We start from the raw sequence: 17,110 nt of genomic DNA, 5'->3' as shown, positions 1-17,110 counted from the left end.
GTTTAGACCCTTTCATCCTGTTTGGATTACAGAAATACCTTCTGCTTGGTTTCCCTCATTTTAGTCTCTTTCCCATGCATCTATTGTACACGTGACTACCAGCTTAGTTAGTCCTGTAGAACAGCTTGGCCATGTTTCATTCTTATTCAAAAGCTTCAGTAGCTCCCTACCTTCCTGTAGAATTAAATCCATATTCCTTAGCTCCACCCTCAAGGTTCCAGGCACAGAGCGGGTTTCAACTAGTTTGTTTTATGCATCTAGTTTTATACGCAAAGGATTTAGCTTATACTAGATGAAACTCTGTACTACTTCACTAAGTTTGAAGGACTTTCCCAAATGCAATTTTGTTAACTTTGGGAAAGTTTCTCCTACCCCTTTCAAAATGTCCTTCAAGGTGTCTTTCAAGGGCTAACTCAAAGGCAGGTTCTCCCCTATATCAAATGATATATCTCTTCTCTGTCCTCTTTTTTGAAAAAAAAAAAAAATCATTTTAAGCTTTATATCTAGAGTCATGCACCTATTAAGCAAGAACTGTACCTAATTTATCATTGTACCCCAGCCCATTGTACCTCCAGCTCATAACACCTAGCTTAGTATCTCGCTTTGTGTTGGTATCCAGAGTTGGCTGATTAAAGACATGCATGCATTCATGAGTAAATGAGTAATGAGTCAATGGACATGAACTTGAGCAAACTCAAATTTAAGGAGGTAGTGAAGGACAGGGAAGTCTGGCGTGCTGCAGTCCGTGGGGTCACAACTGAGCAACTGAACAATAACAACAATGTTCTAGTAGGGTTAAGAACCGGAATCCTTCCTGGAAGGTCATCTTCTCAAGTTGTAGGGTTGATATTATAATTGTTATCCTTAGTACTTGGCACTGTTCTAAGACAGTGCTGTAAGCTAAGTATACAGCAGAAACCTAGTAAAATCTTGGCAAACACAATTGAATTAGGTGGTTCCATACTCAGTGTGTCACCTTAAGTGCTCTGGAGAGTGAACAGAGCCTAGAACACAGCAAATAGTTGTTTATATCTTGATTTGATTAACTTAACTAATGAATACTCTTATAACTGGACAGCAACTCCCTTCACAGACTCAGTTATTCTTTAAAATCTTTGATTCATTGAATCCTACAATCATTGACTGATCTTTGTGTGATAATTTAATATTAGACACTGAAGGAAAAAAAAAAGCAATCTGTGAGAAAAGCAGACATCTCATATGTTCATAAAGTAACCTCTCCTTTTCCTCCTTTGCGGCCAGGCTGTGACAATATGCTGATGGGCATAAAGTCTCTGAAAATAGTGAAGAAGACGATGGACACAGATGGCTCTTGGATGAAAGATGCTGTCAGTGACTCTCCAAAGGTTTATGTCTTCATTGGGTCCAGAAACAACACTGTCTGGGAATTTGCCAATATACGGGCCTTCATGGAAGATAGCACCAAGCCAGCCCCCCGGAAGCTGATTCTAACACATTCCTGGCAGGGAACAGGCCAAGTGATCTACAAAGGTTTCCTATTTTTTCACAGCCAAGGGACTCCCAATGAGATCATCAAATACAATCTGCAAAAGAGGATTGTAGAAGACCAGATGCTTCTCTTTGGAGGAGCAGGCAGAGCCCTGGCCTACCAGCACTCCCCTTCGACTTACATTGACCTGGCTGTGGATGAGCACGGGCTGTGGGCCATCCACTCAGGGCCAGGCATCCGCAGCCATTTGGTTCTCACGAAAATTGAGCCTGACACACTGGGAGTAGAACACTCATGGGACACTCCATGCAGAAGCCAGGACGCTGAAGCCTCGTTTCTCTTGTGTGGGGTCCTCTACGTGGTCTACAGTTCTGGAGGCCATGGCCCACATCGCATCACCTGTGTCTATGATCCTCTTGGCACCATCATTGAAGAGAATCTGCCCAACTTGTTCTTTCCCAGGCGGCCGAGAAGTCACTCCATGATCCATTACAACCCCAGAGATAAGCAGCTCTATGCCTGGAATGATGGAAATCAGATCATTTACAAACTCCAGACCAGGAGAAAGCAGCCTCTCCAGTGATGCATTACAGTGGGGAAGGAGATGGCCAGGGATGCTGTGCTCCAGGCTGGGGGCCAGGGCCCCTCTGTAATATACTGTAGTATTAATATATTAATAGCATCCCACTAATGGCACACAGGGAGATGAAGGGCTGCAAGTGGGGATGCACACACATCCTTTTCTAGATGGTACTGCCTTTGGTATCTTCTAAGAGCCTAGATGACAGTCTGTCATTCAGGAATTTTCAGGAACTTCCATTACCCATCCCAATGCCTTGGTGCTCAAGGCCTTCCACATCCTGATCCAGCTTACTTCCAACCTTTTCTTTTTAGTAAAGCATTTTAGCATGTACTTTAATAACTCTCCCCACTGTCACCTTCTCAGCCATTAGAAATGTAGGCCACACCCTCATACTCCTGGCTTTTCTCCGCTCTGGCCTTTGCCCAGGCTCTTTCCTCTTTTATAGTTGCCTGTTGCTATTCTTCTATTATTCACTGCCCAACTGAAGTACTATTTTTTGGATTAATTTTTATTCGGGTATAGTTGCTTTCAATGTTGTGTTAGTTTCTCCTGTACAGCAAAATGAATCAGCCCTGCATACACATGTATCCCCTCCCTTTTGGACTTCCTTCCCATTCAGGTCACCACAGTGCATTAAGCAGAATTCCCTGTACTGCTACACAGTAGGTTCTCATTAGTTATCTATTCTATACGTAGTATCAATAGTGTAAAGTAATATTTCTAGTTGATGTTTAATTTTGATTTCCCCTGGTACTGTCCCTACACCAAGCAAGGCGGTCGTAATAAGAAAGTGAAAATATTACTATTTGCATACCACTTTCCAGTTATAAAGTGTCTGCACTTGTGTTAGAACTCCTCTCACCCTTATGAGATAGATGGGACAAGCCTTTATAGACAGAGGGTTTCGGTGAGTCATTCAAAGTACCAAAGCTACAAAAGGAAAGAGCTAGAAAATACCGCAAAGCCCATAATCTTGTCATTGTCCAAGAAAGCATCAAATATATGTTTGTTCACCCAACCTTTTCTCAGAAATTTGTTAATCATTTCAGCCTAAAAATAATAGCCTGCCCCTTTAGCTAGTTTCATGCCTGCACAAGACCCTCCTTCAGGCCTTTGAAAAGCTACTTCCTCCAGAAAACCAGCCTAAGGCTGAGGACACTTCTGTAGACGCATCTTGCCTTACCTTCCCCTGCTTCTTTCGTCTTGCCTGAAACACAATAAAAGTAACACTGAGCAAATAAACCTCATCAGGTTGTATTTGCCTACATGCCCTCAGCATAAAAGTTTCAGGGAGTGCTGCCTGTGCCTGGATTTACTGTGAACAATCCCCAACTCACTGAGGCCTTCAGGAAGTATTCTGGAATCTGGATGGATGCCAGATAGCAGGCAAGGGACTCCCTGCCACAGCAGGCGTGCCACGTGGCACAGGGGACAGAGACCACCTGGGCCTGTCTGGAGGGGCTTCTTCAAACTCTTTCCCACACATTTGTTCACTGCAGGCTGGTTCAGGTCACAAGTGCAGGCTGTGGTGCCAGTCTGTGTCATGTGCTGGGGCCTCTGTCTTCCCAGGTTGGTCACATGAGAGGGTTTGCTCTGTGTATTTGCAGCTGTTTTCGAACTCTGCCAAGCCCAGGCTGGGACCATAGGCAGTGAAGAGAGGGGTGGTTGTTTTTTTCTTTTTCTTTCCCATAGCATTTGAGTAGCTGTTTGGCAGAATGGAATTGCTAACCCCATGGACATAGCACAGTTACCCACAGTTCTTACAGAGTGATACAGAGAGCTCAAATCCATTGTGGAATGAGGCAGGTATGAATAAATAAATGTGGTGATATTACCCATTCCATGGATTGGGGGCCATTTGCTGCCTCATGGGTAAAATAACATTACCTGTTTCACAGGGAAAAGGAATGTGCCTCACAGATGAGGGTAGCAGGGGCATTAATCAGAGTGGGATTACTCATAAATCCTGCATACACGGTTCCTTTGGAGGTACAGAGAGGCTGCCTGTGATGTGCTGTCTACCATTCATGTGTGATATGCTTTGCTTTGACAGTTATGCAGGGCACACCTGCCACTAACAACCCACTCTCATGCCTTAAATTTCTGTAGCTAGAATCACTTTTTTAGGTTAAGACATTTTCTCCTGGAAGCCCCCGTTAACAGGGCACTTTGTTTCCTGGGAGCCAGGGGTAAACATGTAGGTCTGTGGACATTTCTTGGGCTTCTTTCAGATGAGCTTTTCAGTTCTGGTCTCTTGTTGGATTTTACTGAGGATTGAAGCTCCTAAGATCTAGACCAGTGGTTCTTAAACTTGACTGCACCTAAGAATTACCTGAGGAGCTTTTAAAAATCCTGATGCCAAGCCATACCCCCAGATCATTCAATCAGAGCCTCTGGAGGGGGGACCAGACAGTGCTGTAATTTTTAAGTTCCCTCCCTTAAAATGGTTCCAAAGTGTGAGTAAGCAGGAAAGTCAATGATTTACACCATTTTTTAAAAATTAAAGTATAATTGATATACAATGTTGTATTAGTTTCAGGTGTACAGCAAAGTGATGCAGTATATTCTTTTTCACATTCTTTTTATTATAGGTTATTATAAAATATTGAATATAGTCCCCTGTGCTATACAGTAAATCCTTGTTTATTATATATATTAGTGTGTACCTGTGTGTGAAGTCGCTCAGTCATGTCCGACTCTTTGCGACCCCGTGGACTGAAGCCCACCAGGCTCCTCCGTCCATAGGACTCTCCAGGGAAGAATACTGGAGTGGGTTGCTGTTTCCTTCTCCAGGGGATCTTCCCGACCCAGGGATCAAACCCAGGTCTCCTGCATTGCAGGCAGACGCTTTAACCTCTGATCTACCAAGGAAGCTGCTAATCCCAAACTCCTAGTTTATTCATCACTCCCCTTTCCCTTTCGGTAACCAGAATTTATTTTCAATGTCTGTAACTTACACCATTTTTAAAGATGATTTTTAAAAAGTAATGTATAGTTCTAAAGAACAGACTAGCATTTTCTGAGGACTGTGGGTCCACTAGGGCAATAACATGTGGGATCTGGAAACACCCATGAACTCGTGTGAACCATGGCAGCCGCCTCTATAAAAGCCTCTGAGCTGCTATTTTAAGGAAGTGAAAGAGAACTGAAGAGTGTCCTGTTGTAACACAACTCTTGTGGGCCCCAGCCTTCCTCTGCTGGCTTTGCCCTTGGCCTGCCTCTGGCCAGGTTCCTGCAGTGACCAGAGTCTCATGTTTGCCAGGGTGGCTTAAGTTTTGTTTGCATGTACAAGTCTGGGCACACTGGTAATTTCAGACCATCAGGATAATATAAAAAATGATGTGTCTTGTGGAGTTGATCAACAACCCAGCCTGTAGAAATGTAGATAAAAACTGAGGTTAGGGAGGTAGTGACTCCTGCCAGAGCTAGGGACTATGCCAGAGTCCTTGGTGTCGATGCCATCTGAGGCCCACAGGGATTTTAATCCGCTGAACTGAGCAACCGAGTCTTGGGGCCCAGACAGGGCAACAATCTAGCAGTGCCACCAAAGGGGATTCATGCCCTACGCCGGGAGAAAGCCTTGGATTAGGTCCCCAAAGGCCCAGTCCTGCCCCGATCCTACAGTCCATTCCTGTGCTCAGCAAAGCTTTTGTTGTGCCTGTGGAACCCCCGCCTAAATGCTGGGCACAGGACAGGACTACTTGCCCCCAGCTGTTCACAAGAACGGATGCCGGCGCCGTTGACTGACGCTGACCGCTAGAGGGACCTCCACTCCAGGTCGCGGGGTTCCAGAGCGGCCAGATCCTAGGGTGACAGTCTTCCGAACTGGGGGTGCTCAGAGACAAGAAATGAGACTGCCTTCAGGCCAACCTCAATTTGAACTAGATCGCTTGGGCCCAGAAGTCCGCACACCCAACGGTTGCTGCTCTGGGACTGCCTCTAAAACATTCTTTCTATGACAACTCTTTTTGCAATTCTCGACCCAAGTTCCCTTTCTGCTTTTCGCTTTTATTCCCTATGGCCAAGGAACGGTGCTCAAGGTCTGGAGAAGCCCAGGGAACGGGGAGCCGAGGACCGCCAGGCGTCACCCGGGGCAGGAAGGGTGCTGGAGAGGGAGGTGACAAGGGCAGGGGCGGGGCTCCTAGGGGCGTGGCCGCCGAAGAGAGGCGGGGCTTAGGGGAACGGTAAAGTCGGCTTAGGAGGCGGTGCTGGAGCTGGGGCTGGGCGGGGCTGGGGCTGGACCGGCGAGGGCCGAGCAGGTCCGAAGGGGCGGGGTTGACGAGGCAGGTCGCTAAGGAACTAGAACTCGTGGCGGTTGGGTCCCTGCGGGCTGCCACGGAGCCTAGAGAGAGGGGGCGTGGCGGAGGGGCGGTCCCGGTGGAAGGTGGGCGGTCTGGGAGCCGGCGCTCCTGGACTAGCCTCCCGAGTCTCCCGTGGGTCGCCGCCCCCATCACGTGGGCTCCGGACGCGGCCGCTGCCGGTCGGTCCGCTGGTTGGTCGGTTAGTTGGTCGGTGGGTCAGTGGCCTGCTGTTCGTTTCTCGGCTCTCATGTTCGGAGGTGGGGGGGACAAGTGAAAGGCCCGCACACCTGAGCTGTCCGGAGAGGAGCCCCGCACTCAGGTCAGTGGGTTCTCCCCACGCCCCCCGGGCCCACTGCGCAGGCTGAATTGGGAGCCCCCGCAGGGGAATTGGCTTAGGAACTGAGATCCCCGAGTGTATCCCAGACGCGAGGGCGGGGACCCTCCTCCCCTTCTTTTGCCAGATTGGGAGGAGAATACAACTCCTGGGGATTTGCTTCGCGTCTCCTCCCAGTCCTGTCTGGAGTCTACGGACTGTCCGCGCCCCTACAGGTGCCGGGATGGCCCTGGAGATGCGCAGGGTGGCCAGTCATCATAGTTGTGTGTAGTGTGTCAGAGCTCTGCTCAGTCGGTTGGAGCAGCGGCGTAGTCTAGAGAGATAGCCCAAGGTGGTCGGGAAGCTTACGGTCCGTTTTGCCCAAGCAAATCGATGTTCCACAGAGCGTGCGTCCAGCTACAACGCCTTAGCTGAAATCAACTCTGTATTGTAATTGGAAAAATGCAACAGGCTTTTCCAAATCTCAAGCCACAGCGTCCCAATAGATGGCAAGACGGGGATGGTTCTGTTTGAAAGAGGGTTCCTCTCCTTCATGACATCCTGACTCCAGACCTTCAGTTGTTACTCAGATGAAAATAAGATTATATATTTAAAGACCAGGGCTTCCAAAGTGCGCATAAGATCAAAACAGGCACTCTAGCCAGCATTTAGTCAGTCCTCTTAAAAGACAAGTCCAGAGCATTTTTACTTTTAAAGCAGCTGGGTGTTTGTTTGTCTCCCTTTGTATATTTTCGTTCACTTCCTGTCTCATATGTTTCTCCCAGTTCCTTAATCAATTATACTACAAATCTGCAATGTTACCAAATTTTATGTTGCATTCTATGAAGTTTAATGCCCAACAAAGGCAGTTGGCTGTACACAGAATTCATCTTCTGTTTGTTCAGTCTTTGTTATTTGTACTACATGAAAAAATACTTGATTTAGAGGTTTTCTCTTTTACTTGAGGCTTAGGTAGTCTGTATGTAATCTGCTTATATTCATATTTAGATGATTTTGAAGTGGGAGATGAGGGGGAATGGTGAACTTTTACTATACTCATTCATAATTTTTACTTAATAATACATTATTGTTAGTATTACTTGAGATTCAGTGATGTGCCAGTTATTAGCATATTGCTACTACAGAGATAAACAGCATTATGGTCTCTTTACTGGGTCAGCTATGTGCTACAGGTGCCTGACAAGTAGAGTGAAATAAATGGTATGAAGGAGGTAAGAGCAAAGTGTTGTAGGAATTTATCTTTCATCTGACTGTGTAAAACCTGGGATAATTTCAGGAAGGGGGTGACACGTGCATGGTGGACCTTGAAGGATTTCTCCACGCAGAGGTAGGTAGAGTGTGACCTGCCCTGTGAGAGGCAGGCAAGCACTTCATAGCCTGAGAAGTAGCAAGTGGCTCAGCTTGGCTCCAGTGGCAAGCGAGAGACAATAAAGCTGGTGATGAGGAAGAAACCTGTTCCCAGCGGGCCATGAAGGCCAGGTGGAGAAGTCTGGGCTTTGAAATCATGAGCCTCAATAATGGCTTTTAAGCAGGAGATTGATTGATGGTTGTCTGAATTTAAAGTCTGGGACCTTGGCCCTTGACCCTTTCAGCCTCCCAAACCTCTAGCCCAGTGGAGAAAATCTAGTAAATATTTGTGGAATGAATGATCTGGCAACACTTGGTAGCAGTGCTTTTCAACCTTTAACAAGCTTAGGAGTCACCTGGGGATCTCGTTCAAATGCAAATTCTGATTCCTAGGTCAGGGTGGAACCTGACATTCTGCATTTCTCAGAAGTTCTCAGCAGTACAGCCCCTTCACTTATGTATAGCAAGGATTAAAAAAAAAAAAAGTTTGCAAACCTGGCTGAGACTCAGAATTGCCTAGGGAGCTTTTAAAATTACTCAGATTAAGTAGGTCTGGCATGTTTTTACCAAATTCCTCTGTGATTCTGATGAAGGCCAAGTGGAAACTGCTGGGTAAGAGACCCTCAGGTTGGAGAAGCCCAGCGGAAGATCAGTTAAGATAGAAGTGACTAGGGCCTGTGCTGGATCCCAGAGAGGATACAGGTAGGAGAGACTAGAGAGACAGAATCTATGGGCTAGGGGGCCAGATGGAGAAGTGAGGAGGGAGGAACAGTCCTGAAAGAATTGCGCTTTCAACAAGGAATGGCGTACGTAGCCATTAGGCTGTCACATTTGCGGTAATTTTTGGAAGCTGTTTTTCACTTGGCTATCAAAAACATTTCCTTCCTGATACATAGATTTGTTCATGGCACTTCTGCTTGAAATCTTCTGGTGGATCCCCTTTTGCAAAACATGGGAAGGAATAGCTAATATGAACAGCACCGTTGAGGCATTTAAATGTTGAGGCAATAAACTTAAAGGTTTATTAAGTTCCCAGACTGAGCACCCTCATTCAAGAAGTAATCACTCAGAGAAAAAAAAAAAAGATGTCACACTGTCATCACTTGGTGTGGGCACAACTAGGCTGACACTCTTGGCAGCTTTGTGTTTTCCTAAGTCGCTATTTTTCCTGCTTCCTCCTTCTTCAGAGCAGTTCCACTTGTTTTCCTAGCATCGTTCTTTGGTTTCAACACTTGATGACACCTGTGTGTCTCAGTTTTTGCAGAATCCAGTGCTGGTCCCAGAAGGGCGGGCTGTATCCTTTATAGATTCTGAAAGCCAGGTCTTGCAGATCTTCACGAGGGCCATTCTTATCTCTCATGCAGTGAATGCTCTGCTAGGAGATGCCGTCTTAGAGCATCTGTTTACCTTTAGGCCTAGATCTCCTCAAGGCTTTGAGAGTTCCAGGGTGCTGCTCACTCTCAGCTTTATCTTCGGGAAATTTATTATTTCTATTAGTGCTTCTAGGTAGTCCTTACTATGGTGCTTCCTTGTAATTCTTACTTGATTTCCTCTTTCAGTCACAAACACATTTATGCACACGAGAACCCAGCTTTCACTATGCACAGTGCTTTTAGTCATCATGTTCCATGTTGTATAGTAATCTTGGCTTCTGTAACACATTTGTAGATGGAAGGTATAGACAAGATGGAATAGGCTTGCCTCTGAAAGGGATAAAGTATACCATCCTTATTTGGCATTCAGAGTTCCACAGAGGCTGGCAATAATTTGACTCACTAGCTGCATCTCCACTGTTCCCCAAACCAAGTAGCTTAACAATTTCTACATTTTGTGTCTCTCTGCCTTTACATACACTATTTTCTCTTCCTGGGAAGTCCTTGTGTCCCTGCTCTGCAAGATGCATGCACTCTTGCCAATCCTTCAGGAGGCAGATCAAAGTCTTGAAACACCTCTCCCTCCCCAACCCCCAAGTCATTTTTGCTATAGCATCTGGTTCGGATCTCTGCTATGGTACTTAAAGCACATCATTTGCATGTCTCTCTGTCCACACCCTCTCCAAACTCTGAGCTGCCCTGGGGCTGCGTCAGCCCTTATGTTCCACCCAGCACTCAGCAGATGTTGAGGAAGAGTTTGTGGCAGAGGAGGGCCTTGAGCTAGCTGGTGTTACAGTGTTGCCTTCAGTAAACGAGGGTAAAAAGGCAGATGGTTTTGTGCTGGAGATAAGGCAAGGAACAAGAGCAGAACCTGAAAGACTAGGACAAGCCTGATGAGTGGCCTGCAGGGCTGGAGTCATAGGGTGGGCTGGGGAGAGGACTCTGGGAGTAGTGAGGCTGGAGTCTTAGGCTGGGGAGAGATCCTGGAAGGTCTTGAAAGCTGAAGTTAAAGAATTTAAACGTAATGCCGTTGACCTTGAGACTAGGTGAAGGCTGTGCTTTCCAGAGGATTCCAGGCTAAGAAGGGCAGGTTGGAGAGAGAGGGAGGGGTTAATGAGAATGTGCTATTGGAATAACCCATTGCAGTAGATTAGGACCTAAATCAAGTCAATGGGTGGAGAGGAGTGAACAGAGGTGAATGAGCTTGCCAAGAAATCCTGCAGGATTTGGTGACTGATTGGATTTGAGGGAGAGAGAAAAGAGTCAAACTGGACACTGACATTTTGTGCTAGTTTGCTGGGAGAAGAATGAAGCAATTGTTAGCAGCATGAGAGTATGGAGGAGCTCCTTGGAAGGGGGAAGGGAGATGAGGGTGGTTGACTCCCTTTGGAGTCAGGAGGGAGCCTTGGGTAGTTTCTCGCATGCTCCCTATATTTTTACCCGTGAGGATGATGACATCCACAGACACCTACCCAGGGTCACCCAGCTGCTGGTGGCAGAAATCAGGCCTTCTGGCCCTGGGTTCTGTCCTATGTAGCTCAGTGGGTTTGAACAGATGAGTGTTGTCGGAAAGTCCAGATGGAGACTCCATTAGGCAATGAAAAACGAGAAAGAGACCAGGTTTGGGGCAAATTCAGCCTGCAGAACAGCTAAGACTGGAGACTTAAAGGTCAAAGACTCAGAGGGAAGTGTCTGTAGCAGCCAAAGCCACTGGCGGTGTGAAGGCTCATGAGATCTTTCTGTTTTGTGGTGATGGGAAGTAGGGAGTGCTTTATGGTATCGGCACTCTTATACTTGTTAGTGCTTAGTGCAAGTACATGGGTATTAAATGGTTTTTCTGGGAATGCAAGCATCAATCCATCAGTTCCATGGAAAGATGTATTCTAAGGACCCAAATATCCCCCACCCTGCCCTCTTCTTACCACCAGCAAGTTTTAGGGACACATCCAAAGAGTTATGAGAAGTTGCCTGTGTAGTATTGGAGTGAGGGTGGTGATGCCTATCTGGGGAAGGCAGTCAACCTTGAGAACCTTTTCTAGGCAAAGACCTGTGTGTAGGGCCAGTGTCAGGGATTTAGATGGTTGAGTGAGGGACAGAGCTGTCCAATAAGGAGGGAAGGCCTTTTCTAGAATCTACACTGCTGTCAAGAGACTCAGTGGCCCTGAGGTTGGATTTCCTCCCCTCCTTACCTTTCCGTTCTATACCTCTCTACCTGGCCAGGCTCCCCAGCCTTTCAGGATGAGTCCTACCTTTGTCGTGACACAGTGGTTACCTCGGTTTGCAGGCAGAGCTGGGTTAACATGTGTGAAGCCTTTAGATGATTGCCTGGCATATGATAATTGCCCAGTAAAAACAAAGACACAAGAAATGCTGGGATTCAACTCTGAGTCAAACTTGCAAGCCTCTTGGTTCTTTTGAGTTATGTAGCTGGGTCTGACAAGTTTCTATTTCATCTTGTTTTGAGTGTGTGTGTATTTTACTGAGACCAAAGTGTGTGCATGAGCCTGCTGACCCATGCTAAAGTATCAGCGACAGCCCTAGATTGCAGACTGGATATTTGAGTTGTCCCTGTCTCTGAAACAGCTTATTCAGAGTCAAGTGGGTGGCAGGCCTACTAACAAACCTCCAGGAAGACGTTGCCAACCCAGGTGAGGCTATGGGGAACTGATCCTGTCACAGCCGCTCCCCCACCTCTCAGGGCTGTGCTCTTGAGCACCTCTGCTTCCTCCCGGGATTGCTCTGCTGGCTCAGGGACGCCAGTGTCTGCTGGTCGCCAGGCATTTTTTGTGGGCACAGTCGGAGCCATGCCCAGACCCCTAGCTAAAGACATAAATCCACAGTGCCTTGTGAGCATGGTTGGGAATGGCCCACTCAGCTGTGGCTGGGCAGGGAGCACTCTGACCAGGAGGACCATTCCTATGACTGCACTGGGGTGTCCTGAGAGGTCTGAGCAAACGTCTCCAAACTGCTCCTGATAGAAAGGTCCAGAGAGCCCACCAGAAGGAACTCCTTGTGTTGACAGTATGTGTGTGTATGTGAGAGAGAGAGTTGTGTAGGAGCCAGGGGATCTGCTACAGGGACCAAGGGAGCAGAGAAGGGCAGAGCCACAGCTCAGGTTCGGAAGACCAAGGGCAGGTTGCTCTTGTTCCTTGCATGCACACGTGACAACTCCTCTCTTCAGGGCAACGGTTTCCTTCCCGCAGCAGGCTGTTTCCCCAATTCAGAGGTTTCTGCATGAACTGCAGAGGTTTCTAGCTTGACACTGAACTGCTTCCTGGATGAAACAGAGTTGTATGCAGACTGACCTGGGAAAGCTGCCTCCAGAGGGAAGGCAGAGAGGAACTTCTGGCTTTGGTGGGTTTTACAAAGGGCTAGTCTCCTGAGGTGGGCAGTGTTATTCCCATTTATGTGAGGGGAGCAGGTGCCAGGGAAGGAAAGTGTGTGTGTGTGTGTGTGTGTGTGTGTGTAAGTTTCCAGAATATTCAATTTAATTTATTGTCCAAACTGGGACACTTCTGAGAGCGAAAGGAGGAGGCAAATGCTGAGCTGGATGGGATCCTGGGATGACCGGACTGTCTCAGGCATCCTGGGATGTGTGGTCTCAAACTCCAAATTCAGTAAATAACTGGGAAAGGGGCTGGGGGAATAAGGGTTAGTGTAGGGCGGGGGCAGGAAGAAGTTAGAACTCAAATTCAGATGAGAAAGGAGGATTCTTTTAATTCGACATTTTATCAAAGCAAAGGAGTAGTTCTTGGCTCTGACACCTGACCTCTGCTGCTTGTCATGAGAAAGTTTTATTACATAAGCTCTTCCTGCAACCAGCCAAGACATCTGGTTCTTCGATGCAATGCCGTTCTCCTGGTAACAACAGGCACCTCTGCCCTGCCTGGCCAGCTAGGTTTTCACTGCGTGGCTCACTGGAGCTGCACAAAGCCTCTGACAGAGGTATTGCCCTGCTGCTGGAGATGAGAAAACTGACTCCTCACCCACCCCCTTGACAAGGGTATGGCGGGCGGCGGGTGTCCGGCACCCTGGGGACTTGGCTTATCTCGTCTCTGAGGGCTCTGCCGGCTCAGACAGTCCTTCATTTAAATCCTGGCTCTCCTCAGACCTTCTGTTGTTCCTTTGAGCCAGTCTCCCTCTCTGAGCTTGAAATTCCTCACCTGTCATATGGGAACAATAATAGATCGATTTCATTTGGATGTTGTGAGATGATGATGCATTATTAAATGTTGGCTACAGTGTTTGGCTCATCATAAGTACTAAGTGGCATTATTAGCCTCCTTGGCTCAGGAAGCCTGGCAAATAGACTTTGTCAAGAGGAGTGGGGTCCATCACCCAGAGGGTTTATAATGAAATTTCAGGGGGCAAGTAGTATCGTCTGGGCCTCCAGGTGTAACCCCTACAGTGGAGGTGAGCAGGAGGTCCAGGAGGCAAGAGTCCATGGCAGGGTGAGGGGACAGGCTGATTGCTGATGGCCAGTCACCAGCGTGCGGGACAAAGACAACAAACAGAGCTCAGACCTCAAACCAGCTCGATGAGACATGGCGGGGTAAAGGCAAAGTCCTGCCCTTAGGCTCCCAAAATCAATTCGTACCTTTTCCACCCAGCCTCGTAGAAAAGCCCACAGAACTTGGCTTTAGCTTGCCTGTGTTAATAGAAGTCCTGGCTTTAGACCTTGCTGGGGAGGGGGTCGTCCTATTTTTCCCTGAAGTGGGCAAGGCAGGCCACACCTGGAGGTGGTACCCTGGGCACCACACTTCGGGAGCAGTAGAGGAGAGCCCCTTACTGCATCAAAACTGGAATCCCTGTCTTGTAAGCCCTGTAAGGTCCTGGGACAGACAGGAAATACAAGGGTTGTGACTGTGCATTTCAGCTGCCATATTCTGTGTTGCTCAGAGAGCAGGACTGAGGAGTCACGGTGGTGACGGTAGAGAGGATTACAGAAGAGGTAGGTTTCAGTTTGACATGATGTAGGAAATTCCAAATAACTCAAGCTTCTCTCTAGGGCCAGGTGACTGTTTTAGAGCATGTATTGGAATCTACCTGTAGAGGGTATTGTCCAGCCAGCATTGACTAGAGAGGAATTTGTAAATAACAGAGAAGGCAGACTTTGCTGAAAGGTTGGAGGTCTTACTAAAAGTGCTGTAGGATCTGGAGGGATGAATGGTGTCTTCTGAGCAGAGAAGCAGTGACTTGCAGCTGATGTAGATGGTGGGGAACCAGGGTGGAAGGCTGGGGAAGGGTGGCGGTGAAGCTGTGAAGAAGCTTCTCCATCCCAGGTCATAGGATGAAGTCCCACCCAGTGCAGGAGTTGGGAGACTGGAAAGGCTCTGAGGATGTGCCTTTGTGGGCTGAACTTTTGAGGCCATGATCCCAATGTGATTGCACTACGTGTATTCCCTGCTGATGCCTTGGCCTGACCACCTGACTGGGGCACAAAGGCTCATACAGACTCAAGGGCCCTTCCTTGAAGGTTTTGCAAACACAGAGTCCTGGTACCTGGAGGACCAGGGCCACGTGGTCTGAGACGCTGAGCTCGTTGCATCCTAGAGGGAACGGCGGGTGTAGAAGGGAAAGGTCCAGGAGGGCGGTGGGCACAACACCGGGAATTCTGATCTACTGTCTGCATCCTGGGACACGGAGCCAGCTCCCAGCCCCGAGAGGAGGCAGGGAAGGGCTGTGGGGAGCAGGGCCTTCTTCACGTAGGCTGAGGTTTTGGGTGGGACATGCGGTGGGATGATAGAGAGTGCTGTGGTTAAGCAACGTGGATGCCTGATGAGCACACAGTCCCAGCCAGGGTGGCAGGGAGGGGAGCCTGGTAAGGCTGGTAGGAGGCCAAGGAAGCCCCCAAATGAGCATTGTCCCACTGGATCTGGGAAAACTCTTTTAGCTGCAGAGATGGAACATAATTCCTAAGTATCCTAGAGTCAATAGACTTGTGACCTCATTTATCATTTCAGTCATTTTTATGATTTTTTTTTTTAAATCATCTTCCATGTGGAGAACTGTTATGGTGGGAACACAAGATGAGTAAGAACATGTCCCCTGCCTGGATGGAATTTAAGTAATGTACCCCCCACTCCAAGTAGACAGTAATAACCGCAGAGAAAGCACAATGGATGCTCAAGAGGAAAGAGGGGTTGGGGCACCTGGCTTGCCAAGGAGAGGGCATTTGAGGTGTGTCTTGAAGGAAGGTTGGACCAGAGACACCCCTTTCTATGGAGGTAAAGGAGGGCATTTCTAGCAGAGGGAAAGGCGATGTACAAAGCAAGGCATGGATGGTGAGTTAAGGGGCATGTGTGGAAAACAGCCAGTGGTTTGGTTTGGCTAGAGCTGGAGGAGTGAGGGAGGTGAGCGAGGGATCCGGGGACTGGAGACTGTCATTTACTAAGCATGCAGTGTGCATCAGATGTGCTCACTTACATCTCACAGGAGCCTGTCAGGGCTCTAGCTGAGGAGGACACTGACTCAGGATAAGTGACTTTCCCACGGTTCCCTGGCTGACGAGTGTCTGAAATAAGACTGATGCCCAATCTACCTGATCCTCAAACCCGTGATCTTTCCACTGTATTGTGCCACCGCATTGAGAGTTCAGATTATTCAGAGTCTTTGGTTTATCAGGAAGATCAGCTCTTCATGTTGAGGCAGGAAGGTGGTCAGACAGCATTAGCCTGTTAGAAGCACTTGGCGGACAGGGCCAGGTTGCTGTGATGTATACTGGCCCCAACATAATATATGTACACGCTTGCATGCGCACACACATTTATAAATTAAATCTCTAAAGTAGGAGGTCGCACAGTTGTGCATGGTGTCACAGAAACTCATGTTTCCTAAGTGCTATTTGGCACTTGCTGATTTCCTGGCTGAATTCCTCTATTTTCCCTCCCACTCAAAATATAATCCAAGATAAGCCAGAGTCATTTCTAATTTATACAAAAAGATTCTTGACTTTAGCTGCCTTATCGTTAGCAACAAGTTCCTTATACCCCACCTGTTAGGACCCCTATGGTGTCAGCTGTCAAGGGATGTTAAGCAAGATGGTGGGTTGGAAGAGTGGGGTGAGGGTGAGAGAGAAACCTGGGTGGTAGCCTAGGTGGAGGTGTGGAGGTGGAGAGGAGAGGCCGACTATTCTGGAAGCGTTTGCTGGGAGCCTGCCCGTGCAGGGGTGTGGAGTGGGCACTGGGATACCTGCGTGAAAGGAGAGCATTGTTCGCATTGTTCCCATAGTGTCGTGTTCAGGGTCTGAGCAGGTGGGTGCTGCTGGTGGCTGCCTGCTGCAGTTGGGAGCTCTTTCTTATCCTGTGTCCTGTGGAGTCTGCCCCTTACCGCTGATCATTCAGGCTTACACGTGCCACTGCTGTTCAGTTCGGCCTCCCTCCTGGAGCTTAGAACCCAGACCCAGCCCTGGCAGCCACACCCAGCTTTTGTCCTCAGGGCAGTCCTGGAGTCCTTCAGGCTTCTAATTGGAAGGTTTCCCTCAGCCTGGGAGGAAGCCAGAGAAGACTGCCTAAGAAGGCTGATGTGCTAAGGAGGGTGTATGTGGGCTGCAGTGTCTTGGGATCTCACATTAACAGGGCACTTAAGAGGGGGATAGCGCTCTACCTTCATGTCCTGTCTGCTCATCCTGAGCACTTGGGAAACTGTTAGGGGCTGCTCCAGGGTCAGAAATCCAGGCCTCATATGTCATGATTACTTACA

The 17,110-nt window shown here is 48.1% G+C and overlaps 2 protein-coding genes across 4 annotated transcripts in view; both read left to right on the top strand.

The window, feature by feature from the left end:
- OLFML1 (olfactomedin like 1) overlaps positions 1-4,584 on the top strand; it is a 31,696-nt gene extending 27,112 nt beyond the window's left edge. Inside the window, exon 3 of the mRNA XM_068988556.1 lies at positions 1,264-4,584. Coding sequence (XP_068844657.1) covers positions 1,264-2,054 — 791 coding nt within the window. The 3' untranslated portion in view covers positions 2,055-4,584. The remainder of the gene's footprint in view (positions 1-1,263) is intronic.
- Positions 4,585-6,577: 1,993 nt separating this feature from the next.
- Positions 6,578-17,110, top strand: part of PPFIBP2 (PPFIA binding protein 2) — a 153,891-nt gene continuing 143,358 nt past the window's right edge. For all 3 annotated transcript variants that reach the window (XR_011146011.1, XM_068989080.1, XM_068989081.1), the window contains exon 1: positions 6,578-6,674. The gene's annotated coding sequence lies outside the window, so the exon portion shown is untranslated. The remainder of the gene's footprint in view (positions 6,675-17,110) is intronic.

Source organism: Capricornis sumatraensis, chromosome 16 (assembly GCF_032405125.1).
Source record: "Capricornis sumatraensis isolate serow.1 chromosome 16, serow.2, whole genome shotgun sequence".
Taxonomy (NCBI): Eukaryota; Metazoa; Chordata; class Mammalia; order Artiodactyla; family Bovidae; genus Capricornis; species Capricornis sumatraensis.
Note: the sequence above shows the minus strand (reverse complement) of the source record. Positions and strands in the feature narration are given on the sequence as shown.